The following is an 11,658-nucleotide window of genomic DNA, read 5'->3' as shown; positions in this document are numbered from 1 at the left end:
TGGATTCTTGAAGCAAGCTGAGTGCTATGAAGCTTCAGAATCAGAAGCAAGAAGGAAGAATGTTCAGATATTCTGATGATAGAATATGATATGATTCTGAATGTCTATTTGTTCTGATACATTCTATATGGCTTATATGGCTCTGATACATATTATGTGTTCTGAAACATATTTTATGTTCTGATTCATTCATGCTGACTTTTGTCGTTTAGTTTTGTTCTGTAACATTTCAGGATGTAGAGATGCTCTGATGAAGCTCTGGTACATTCAACAATGTTCTGATACAATCTAGCATGAAGTGATGTAAGAAGAAATTCAAGCTCTGATGTTGTCCCAATGGAAGCAAGAATCAGAAGCTGTGAATGTTCTGAAGATCAAAGAAATTCAAGTTCTGAAGCTGTCCAATGGAAGCAAAAGTCAGAAGCTGTGAATGTTCTGAAGATCAAAGAAATTCAAGTTCTGAAGCTGTCCAATGGAAGCAAAAGTCAGAAGCTGTGAATGTTCTGAAGATCAAAGAAATTCAAGTTCTGAAGCTGTCCGATGGAAGCAAAAGTCAGAAGTTGTGAATGTTCTGAGGATCTAAAGAAATTCAATGTTCTGAAGCTGTCCTATGGAAGCAGAAATCAGAAGTAATGAATGTTCTGAAGATCAAGCACTGTGAACGTCTCTACCGAAATAATCAGGGAAGTCTTTCATTATTAAAATTCTTCTAGTATTAATTTCCAGGGGAGATTATTCATCTCAGGGGGAGATTGTTAATCTCAGGGGGAGACATATTCACATGCTTATGCTATAGCTGTGTAATTTGTCTTTAGCCGTCTGCTCTTTCTGATCGCAAATTCATATCATTTATATATGTTTTTGTCATCATCAAAAAGGGGGAGATTGTTAGAACAAGATTTGTTCTGATCAATATTCTTAGTTTTGATGATAACAAGGATATGAATTTTGTGTGAGATAATGTGGTACTCTAATACATTGCAATTTCCCTTTCAGGAAATATATAAAGAGTATGCACAAATCAGCGCTCAGAAGCTTTATCTCAGAAGGTTCAGCATGCAACATCAGAACATGGTCTGGCAAGACATCAGAAGATGGTCAAGACAGAATCAGAACATGGGTCTATGGAAGCATCAGAAGAACTTGAGATCAGAAGCAGAAGCACTGAAGTTCTCATGGTATCACGCTCAGAAGCACTTCAAGGTCAGAAGACAAGAAGATGCTATGCACCAAGCTGTTTGACTCTGATGATATTCAAATATTTTATTCACAAACATCAGATCAGAAGAAAGTACAGGTGGCAGGCTACGCTGACTGACAAAAGGAACGTTGGAAGCTATTAAAGGCAACGTCAGTAGACACAGCGTGAACAAGGCTCGAGGTAGTTGACAAAAGCGTGAAACATTAAATGCAAAGTTGTACGGAATACGCAAAGCATTAAATGCGCCCAACGGTCATCTTCTCAAACGCCTATAAATATGAAGTTCTGATGAGAAGCAAGGTTGCCAACTCTGAACTAAATTATTCTAAAAAGCTTGCTGAAACGCTGTTCAAATTCAAAGCTCAGAAACTTCATCTTCATCAAAGCTCACTACATTGCTGTTGTAATATATTAGTGAGATTAAGCTTAAACGTTAAGAGAAATATCATTGTTGTGATTATAGATTTTCAGAAGCATTTGTAATACTCTTAGAATTGATTACATTAATTTGTAAGTAACTAGAGTGATCAAGTGTTGATCAGGATACTCTAGGAAGTCTTAGCTTGTGTCTAAGCAGTTGTAATTAGAGTGATCACGTGGTGGTCAGGATACTCTAAGAAAGCCTTAGCTTGTGTCTAAGTATTTGTTCCTGGAGTGATCAGGTTGTGATCAGGATACTCTAGAAGACTTAGTCGCGGACTAAGTGGAAAACCATTGTAATCTGTTGCGATTAGTGGATTAAATCCTCAGGTGAGGTAAATCACTCAGTGGGGGTGGACTGGAGTAGTTTAGTTAACAACGAACCAGGATAAAAATAACTGTGCATATTGTTTTTATCGTTCAAGTTTTTAGACTACACTTATTCAAACCCCCCCCCCCCCCTTTCTAAGTGTTTTTCTATCCTTCAAATTAAACATGAATCACATGAGTTCAACAATAATTACTAGAAAATTACTCTATTTAGTGAACAATGGAAGTTACTCACTTTTTGTGGTTTTGTCCTAATTGATTCAAACATGAACAAAATTTTGCACAATGATACATGATATAATTTTTGCATAAAGCCCAAAGTTCATAAACATGTTAACATTCTACAAAGCAAATACAATGTACCATTTATGCACATCTCGCTAATATCTATATCATCACCACCACACTTTTGTGTTGACTGCATACTTTGAAATCAATCAACCTTTGTTTCTTTGAGCATCTTAAACCAAAAAACAAGGATAAACAACAAAAATTCTTTGTACAAACACAACATTAAACAAAGTAATTAATTAAACCATTAAAACATAAGCTTAAAACACCACAAAAGGTTCTCAAAATAAGTCTAAGTGACATGAAATACTACCAAAGTACAACACATCATCATCCTTGAAAGGATGGGACAAAAGTAAAGTGTAGAACATTAAAACTACATGATCAACAAAGTACTAAAACATAACTAAAAACATAAAAAAAATACATCAAACCCTCAATCACTATCTGTTGCATCTACTCCATCGTCATGACCATCATCACCATCACCATCTTGATCCATGGGCGTTGCCTCCCCCATGAAAAAAATGGCCTGACCCAAGGCCAATTAGAAAAAGCATCATACTCCTCACAAGAAGGAAAAGAAGGAACCTCTTCATGTGTATCCCATTTGCACGCCACCTGCTTATTATATCTAACCGGACCATGGTGCTCACTTGTGTTACATGTTCATTTTCCATAACTTAAAATCATTGTCTACGAAAAATTTCTCAATGTCCCATTTGAAACTCATTGTGCTCACTTGTAATCTTTAAACAATTTTTCTATGATGGATACCACTTATTGTGAAAATTAGAATAATGAATTACACTAAGAATGTTGATGTGTGGGACAAAGAACAATGGTAACCAACATAAATAACCTAAAGTCAAATTAATCAGCGAAGCAGTGAAAAAAAAAACCTAAATTTATTTATCAAGTTTGATCTAACTGGTCTATTATGAGGGAGAGATAGGCTCTTTTATCTGTTATATTTCAAAAGTTACTACAAGAGATTAAAAAATGAGTTATAATCAAATATTTCTCTAAGTTCACTAGAATAGCTCATGTTTTCTAACCAAGTGTTTCTCAATCTATCTTTCTCTCAATATATAAATTACATAAACTCAAGGTGTTTAGAAGTGTTTCTCAATCCCTCTAGTTATCCTCAAATGTCCTTCAACTCCCAAAACAATTTCATAGAATCTTTCCCTTTGTTTATTTACTTACACTAAAATTTCACCATACGCGATAAAAGTGACAGTGAACTGTACTTATAAAGACTTGGAACTCGAGAAACTTGATTTATAGGCCAGACTTAAAAATTGGAAAATTCGTTAAATCACTTGAGATTTTGAAGCATACTTCCACGTTGCTTCATCAAGACACTTATAATTTACATTCCCAAACTCTTCACATTTCCAACATCTCAAGACGATTTCATTATCTTTCTTCATATAAGACCCACTCCTTACTACCAACATTGAGTTTGATGAAGTAAAATTTTGTTCTTCAGACAGACAGATATCAAACACAATGTGTGGGACAATGTGTATGACAAGTTAAGTGCGTAATAAATAGAACAAAGGCAAAATAAAAACAACATAGGAATTGTTAATTTAGTTCGGTGGAATATCACATACGTCTAGAGGCATTCAACCCAAGAAAGAAAATCCACTCTCAAAAGTACAAGTATAAATATTCTTAGACGAACAAATCTTGTTTAATGCCTCTCTTCCTAATACTACCCGTGAATTTTTATTCAGGTCTCCCTATAGAAAGACTTCACTCTCAATAGTCAAAAGGACAAATTGGCTTACTCTAAACTCTCCCAACTCAAGACCACTTTCCTAATACTACCCGTGGAAATTTGTTCACATTCACTCTGAATAAGATACCCCTCTCACTTTCACTCAAACACTCTCTCGATGTTTGAAAATTACAATATGATTGACCTTCCTACTCTTTTAGATTGAATAATTGTTGTTGTTCAAATCAAATCAAACCAATGCATAGTGAGCACCCTAATTACTAACATTTAGGGTGTGTTTGTTTGAGGGATTAAAATTATAGTCCCAGAAATTTTATTCCTAGGAATGTTAATACCAGGAACTTTATTTCCATGTATTTGTTTGGTAAGTTATTAAGATTTGTAGGAATATTTTTAAATTTTATTTTATTTATAATTTTAAAATTTTAAAAATATAATTAAATATGTTAAAATAGTATAAAAGTAGGTAGTTATGGTTGGTTATTATTTATTCCCATAGGAAAAAATATTCACACCCTTTAAATGAGAATAAATATTTGAACTTTCATGTATAATTAATATTCTTTGAAATAAAAGATTCATGAGCATAATTTGTGAAAACTAAAAGCAAAAATTGAAATATAGGATTTCCAACCTCACATTTATAAAAATACAATTTGTATCGATCAAACAAACACTCCGTATTATTAATATCATTCTCTCCATTTCTTTTCAACAACATTTTTTATGTACAAATATATTTTTATTTAACTTTTGGTTTTAAAATTTAATGTAACATTATTCATTAACTTGTTAATAACATAAAAAATAATGAAGAGTAATGTTGAAAAAACAATAATGGTATCAAAGTTCACAAAATTTATTGATTATCTATATATGTTTAAAAAGTGAGTGAAGGAGTAAATAATTAAAATATTTGTTTTTACAGTGATACAATAATTATATTTAATGGAGTGAGGTCCCATGCAGTGAAGAGGCTTTCCTTAAAGACAACAACATTATTTACGTTCATCCATCCCTCCATCCATCCATCAATAGTGATGAATAATGAAAAAAACAAAACAACACAGCAGAATTGAGTCACGCGCCGTCTCCTCCTGAATAAGATAGAGTAGCAAACACAACAACAACTTATCATAATTCTCAATACATAATCCAATTCAAATCACCATCACCGATGGCCGTGGACTTTAGCTACATCCCCATAATTGGTAATTCAACTCTTTCTTATCACAATTCTGCTTAATTTCACATCCTTTTTGTGTATGTCATCACATATCTCACATGCTTAACACCCTGATGCAGATATTAGTCCTCTTTTAGCCAAATCAGATGACCCCAAAATGGCTCAAGACCCTGGAGTACGTGATGTTGTTGCACAATTGGATAAAGCTTGTACTGAAGCTGGCTTCTTTTATGTGGTAACTATTTCTTCCATCTTTTAACTTTATTAGCTAGTTTTTTCCCTCTAAATGAGGGATACAAAACGGGCGTTAGTTTTAGAATTATGAGATAAAATTGGTATGTATCTGCACAAGGCCGTATTAAGTTTTTGGAGCCCTATATATGTTAGTCACAGTTCAACCTTGAAAAAATTATACGGTCTTATTTAACCACGGTTTAATCGTGACAAATTTGAGGTTATGTGCGGTAGTCTGTCTTGCGCGCCTATAAAGACAGGCCATGTATCTGCATTATATTAAAGAGTTTCATCTTTATCGATTACTGACATCAATTTGTGTTTTAAGATTAATTTTAATTCTGTGGCTTCTGCTTGACAGAAAGGCCATGGTATTCCTAATACACTTCTCAAAGGAGTTAGAGATATAACGCGTAGATTCTTTGAACTTCCGTATGAAGAAAAGGCAAAGATCAAAATGACTCCAGCAAACGGGTTCAGGTTTTCTAGTTTGAATTGATCCTTACATCTAAACTTTGTATATAAGCATCACTTGAGTACTTGTTTCCATCAATTTATACTAATACCAGCCTGACTTCTGATGATGCAGAGGATACGAAAAGATTGGAGAAAATATAACTGAAGGTACACCGGATATGCATGAAGCTATTGATGTAAGCCTCAGTTGTTGCTTCACAAAAAATTAGGTGTCTTTGTTTCTACTGTGTTCTTATAAATCATATTTTTGTTATCACTTAAAAGTGCTATAGGGAAGTGACTAAAGGCATGTATGGAGATCTTGGCAAAGTTATGGAAGGATACAACCAGTGGTATGATGATATAGGATTCTCTGAATTGTAGTATGCTTCTGATCCAATAGGTCTGATTAACTAAGAATATTCTTTATGCAGGCCACAAAATCCTCCAAAGTTCAAAGTTCTTATGGAGGAATATATTAGTCTCTGCAAAGGCATGGTTTCTCCTAGCCTATTTAGCTTTTTCCGGTCAAGTAAGTTCCTCCGATTGAAGTTGTTTTTCTTATATGTTGTTCTTTTGGTTGGAGCAGATCTTGCGAGGAAAATTATGCGTGGGATTGCTTTAGCATTAGGTGGATCACCGTATGAATTTGAAGGTGATAGAGCTGGTGATCCATTTTGGGTAATGCGTATAATCGGTTACCCTGGTGTATCCACTGTAAATGACATTGGATGGTAATAAAATCGATCCAGAACCTGAAGCTCACATATGTTTTTGCATTTTTTTTTCTCTTTTGTTAGACCTTACATTATTATTGATGCTGTCTTTTCCTTTTTGCTCCTTTTTCTTCTCCGTTTCCTTCAATCAAAACAAATCCAGTGGAGCTCACACAGATTATGGTACATAAAAATCTTAAACTTTATACTATGATAACTCTAGAATATTGTTTTAGTCCTTGGCAATGATTTTAGATGCTGTTCTGTTAACAGGTTTATTGACATTGTTGAACCAAGATGACGACATAAATGCACTTCAGGTTTGCAATATGCTGGTCCTTTATGTTTAACGTATACCCTTACTCAGTTATTTGTTACATTGCATGCAACAGTTCTTCCTTTCTTTATGATATTTTGTTATCTTCTTTTTTTTTTTTTACTTTCTTTTTCGATACCTTTTTCGTTACCGTGTTTATGTTGTCAAATTGTTGAAGGTAAAAAACTTATCTGGCGAATGGATATCCGCACCTCCAGTTCCAGGGACATTTGTGTGCAACATTGGTGACATGCTCAAGGTATGTTACACTTAAATATTACTACCTGAGATTTGGTGATCAGTTGATTAAGTTTGGAAGATATATAACTGCAGATATACTCCAACGGTTTGTACGAGTCAACTTTGCATAGGGTGATAAACAACTCCTCAAAATATAGAGTCAGCGTAGTATATTTTTACGAGGTTAGCCCCAATTCGTATCATTCATGTTTACTCGGTCTTTTAAGTTGCTGATATATTTTTTCACTCCTGCATGCACAGACAAACTTTGATACTGCGGTAGAGCCATTGGATACATATAAAACAAGGACAAATGGCGACAAGAGGTTTGAAAGAGCCGTCTACGGAGAGCATCTAGTCAGGAAGGTCCTCACAAACTTTGTGGAGGAGTGACTTTTTTTTTCTCTTTTCTAATGAATAATAAGTTAAGTATCTGGTTGTTGAACTAGCTTCTTTCATGTCCATATCTACTAAGAATAATGCTAAGTCAAAATCAAGCATTTGATTATATCAATGTCTCTGCTCTTAAAAATTTATGCCCTAAGAACAATTTCAGTTCCAAGACTAAACCTGGGACATTCTTATTTCACTCTGTTGTATGATATCATCCAAATATATTATTATTAAGCTTGCCCCTGCTTTAATGTATCACAAGGTGTAATAGAGAAATATATGGTTCGGTCGTATTATCAATTTGTTAAATTGGACAGAAACATACACCAATTTGACCTATGAAATGTTAAAGATTGACATATAAACTTGTCAGCTCAGAAAAAGAATCCACATTTTAACAGTTGTGTGCAACACCGCTGTGAATAGGCAATTGCCATAAGAATGAAGTCAAATACAACACAAAAAATACTTTTAAGTGTATTTTATGAAAATGAAAACAGAAAACACTTAAATAAACAGGCATAAGTTATTTGAACGAATCTAACTTCTAATTGTTACAAAATTGTAAATAAGTGTGTGGACATGCTTGCTTGGCTTGGAAGAATCACCACTCGCAGACCATATTTCACTATGGTTCTGGTTTAACTTTGATGGTTCTGATTTAACTTTGAACCCTCGGATATGTCGTTTGAAGCTAGCTGTGTTGATCTGTGTCTGTAGGTTCCGTTTCAGTGCGTTTGAGATAAAGTGGAATTCTAGTACCTGTATCCCTAAGTTGATCAACCATGTCATAAAGATACTCAAATGTAATTTTATATTGTTTATTAAAATCTTCCCTGATGTGTGGCTGAAGGCTAAACCAGTCTCCCAACAATTTATGAACATGAGAGCGTATTATTCTCCATGGTACAGGGTACTTTTCACAGAGATTCAAATACTCTATTAACAGATCTGCTTGATCCAACTTCCCATCTACAAAGTCTCCTTCACATCCGGAAACCCATTCGGCCGTACGAAATCCGGCAAAGAGGGCTGGATTTTCAAGTAGAGTCTCAGCAGAAAGTACCCCTTCAACACCAGTCGCTTCTATACAGTCTTTAACATCATCCATATGCCTTATGTTCCCATTGGCAAGGACTGGGATTCTGAGTGCGTCCTTCACAGCCTTGATGGCTTTCCAGTCTGCTCGAAATTTACTTCCGTCCTTCTCATCCCTCGTCCTTCCATGAACAGCCAAGAGAAAACAACCAGCCTCCTCGAGCATCCTAGCATACTTCAATGTGTCGTCTAATTTTGGAAAGAGCCTAATCTTGCATGAAACGGGAACTTGGAGGTTGAGAGCTAGTTTTTCCACTAGAGATTTCACAAGAGGAAGGTTATCCATCAAGAAAGCACCATAGTTTCCTCGCTTTGCAATGCGCTGAGGGCACCTATACAATCACAAAATATGAAATTAAATCCACCAAAATTTTAATTACAGTAATAAAAAGGTAACATCCAAACAGCTAAATCATTCACATTGTCAAGCAATACCAGAATACTCGTGAATTTGTTTTAAAAAGTCATACTTATACTACGCCTATCCGCCAATTTATTGCTTTTCTAAGTATTTGTGTAGACACCTTAAATGAAATGGAGTGTAACACTTTTCTAGCACATTCAAGGTATCCTCTAATCGGAACTAATCCCTCAATGTACAAAAACCAATTTAAGGGGCTGAGATCTCTCTACCAATGTAGTCAAGAATGAGATCTTAATTAGGAGCTTGTGAAAGATTGTAAAACTCGGATCGTTAGCATGGCACATAAGATCCTACTGAAGGAAAAAATTGTTATTTCATATATATTGTTACACAAACATGAAAATTATAATTCAGGCCCAAAAAAAGACTCACTTTTTTTTTACGATCTTGCTTCTAAAAGCTTGATCTTGACCACACCGGTGACAAAAACAATCTTTTTTTGATCATAGCACTCTCAGACCTCATTGACACGTAAGATCTTACGATGTTAAGATCCAGCTTGATCTTGACTACACTGCTCTCTACAATATCTAATATATACAGATGTTCTTCTACACACATCAGTTTACAATCAAACCCTTGACCACATGCTTAGGGAATTAGGCTATCTGTCAACCATGTCACTTTTATTGCATGGATCATTCATCACCTCCCACAATACACATCAAAATGCTACGATACGCATAAAATAGAGCTTTAAAAATTTCACTCCATAAGTATCAAAGAATTTGAAGTATAGAAATCTACGTATTACGACACTTCAAATTAAAAGTATGTTTGATGTCCAACATGACACTGAGAGTGACACATGTGTTACATTCAATCACTTTCATTTTATAAAACTAATACTAGTGTCAACATGTTACTGTCAAAGTCGTGCCAAATGTATGTAAGATTGCTTCATTGATACAAATACCAACTAGTGTATCAAACAAAGACATCCAATACTCCAAAATCATGTATTCACATATGTTTTGAATTGCATTTTAACCACTACTCAATGCAACAGAAACCACAAATTGAAACAAATTTAGTTATAATCAAAAAGTCAAATAGTAAAAGACAATGCAAAATGCAAACAAAAAATTACCCAAGATTAATATCAACATAATCACAATAAGGCTCCACTCTACGTGCAGCTTCCAACAACACATCAGGATCATTAGCACAAAATTGAACAAAAAGGGGTCGATCCTCCTAAAAAATATCCCAAAGTCACAATACAATAATACTACAATAACAATAATAATAGTCATAGTTATAGAAACGTTAAGTACCAACCTTGCAAGTGGTGAATTCTTCTTTTCTATACTTTTCAGTTTCGGAGAATATCCGAGAATGCAACATTGGAGTATACGCAGCCTGAGCACCATACTTCTTACACAACAACCGGAACGGAAGCTCCGAATTATCCACCATCGGAGCAACTATCAACTTCGGTCGACCTAAGTTGGTCCAATGAGCCCACGCGCGTTCAACGTGTGTGTCTCCGGTGAGGGTTAGGTTACGGGCAGGGTGTTCTTCGGGTTGGATTGAATCCGGGGAAGTTCGGGTTTGGGCCATGAGAAGTGGATATGGTTGAGTGATAAAATATCTGGTACGAGAGTGAGAGAGGAAAGAGGAGAAGGGTTTTGGTTGTTTCATGAGCGAACAACGATGGGTTTTGGTTGGTTACCCATCGCCGCCAGATGATAATAACGTTAACTCAGAAACCACACAAGTCGTGGGATTTGATGTTGGGATATTTACTTGTGTTGTTGTAGTTTTGGAAACGCGTCGTTTTGTGCTAGTAAAGAAAGTGATTTTTTAAGAGGGGTTTTTTAAACTCGAAGGTCTATTTTAGTCCATCGCAAAAATAGCAGAGGTCAGATTAATTCCTGAGAAAAAAAATCTCTGCTAAACCTCTTACTAAATTTAAGCGAGTCATATTAGTCTCTCTACTAATTTTTTTTTTCAAATCGGTTTTTTTCTTACTTTTGAACCGTGATTGGACTGTCAGCAAAGACTCATTTTAGTCCCTCACAAAAAAGAGAGTCCAAATTAGTCCCTGAGAAAAAAAGTCTCTATTTAATTCATTACAAAATTTAACTGAGTCATGTTAAACTGTGACTGGATTCCTATTTTACGACTATTGATTTGAAATTATTTGTGAAGGGATTGTAGATAAATCATCGCAATACCACCATGTTCTTTTTTTTGTTGGGTTTATTATCAGGCTTATGGGTGGGTGACTACAATTTCTCTTGTTATGTATTCTTGTGTATTAGGTGTTGTTATTGTTTCTGTTGTTAATGATCTTTTAGGCTAATTTAGGCTAATTTCTTACTTTTGTAAATAATATTTGTGGCGAAAATAATACACATGATATGTTGGAAAAAAATTGGTTTATACTATATTCCTTAGGTTTTGATGATAACAAAGTATTTAATGAACAATTATGTATACTAGGTAACCCAGCTTCTGGTGAAAACTCAGACTCTGAAGATCATGTGCAAAGGAACTTAACCTTTGACCCGTACTCGATTTTTGAAAGCAGGTCTACCTTGTCTAGTCCAGTCACGATTTAAAAATTGGAAAAAAATCATTTGAAAAAGTATTAAAAG

General features: G+C 34.8%; 2 protein-coding genes across 3 annotated transcripts; one reads left to right on the top strand and one right to left on the bottom strand.

Moving 5' to 3' along the window:
• Positions 1-4,971: 4,971 nt before the first annotated feature.
• LOC131639305 (probable 2-oxoglutarate-dependent dioxygenase At3g50210) lies at positions 4,972-7,648 on the top strand. 2 transcript variants are annotated; one of them, XM_058909815.1, is made up of 12 exons: positions 4,974-5,203; positions 5,298-5,413; positions 5,774-5,892; positions 6,002-6,065; positions 6,154-6,221; positions 6,303-6,361; positions 6,458-6,602; positions 6,748-6,767; positions 6,858-6,904; positions 7,079-7,159; positions 7,234-7,323; positions 7,402-7,648. In XM_058909815.1, exons 1-12 carry the CDS (start codon positions 5,170-5,172, stop codon positions 7,531-7,533), a joined length of 975 nt encoding a protein of 324 aa, XP_058765798.1. In that variant the 5' UTR covers positions 4,974-5,169; the 3' UTR covers positions 7,534-7,648. The 2 variants fall into 2 exon arrangements, with proteins under 2 accessions (XP_058765792.1, XP_058765798.1); XM_058909809.1 differs by having other exon boundaries at positions 4,972-5,203; positions 6,303-6,602.
• Positions 7,649-7,899: 251 nt separating this feature from the next.
• LOC131639300 (uncharacterized) lies at positions 7,900-10,824 on the bottom strand. The gene is made up of 3 exons (XM_058909804.1): positions 10,337-10,824; positions 10,146-10,252; positions 7,900-8,963 (listed from the first exon to the last, which is right to left on the bottom strand). Exons 1-3 carry the CDS (start codon positions 10,697-10,699, stop codon positions 8,228-8,230), a joined length of 1,206 nt encoding a protein of 401 aa, XP_058765787.1. The 5' UTR covers positions 10,700-10,824; the 3' UTR covers positions 7,900-8,227.
• Positions 10,825-11,658: the final 834 nt, after the last annotated feature.

The sequence above is a fragment of the Vicia villosa genome, linkage group LG1 (genome assembly GCF_029867415.1).
Source record: "Vicia villosa cultivar HV-30 ecotype Madison, WI linkage group LG1, Vvil1.0, whole genome shotgun sequence".
Classification (NCBI taxonomy): domain Eukaryota; kingdom Viridiplantae; phylum Streptophyta; class Magnoliopsida; order Fabales; family Fabaceae; genus Vicia; species Vicia villosa.
This window is presented reverse-complemented; position numbering and strand designations above follow the sequence as displayed.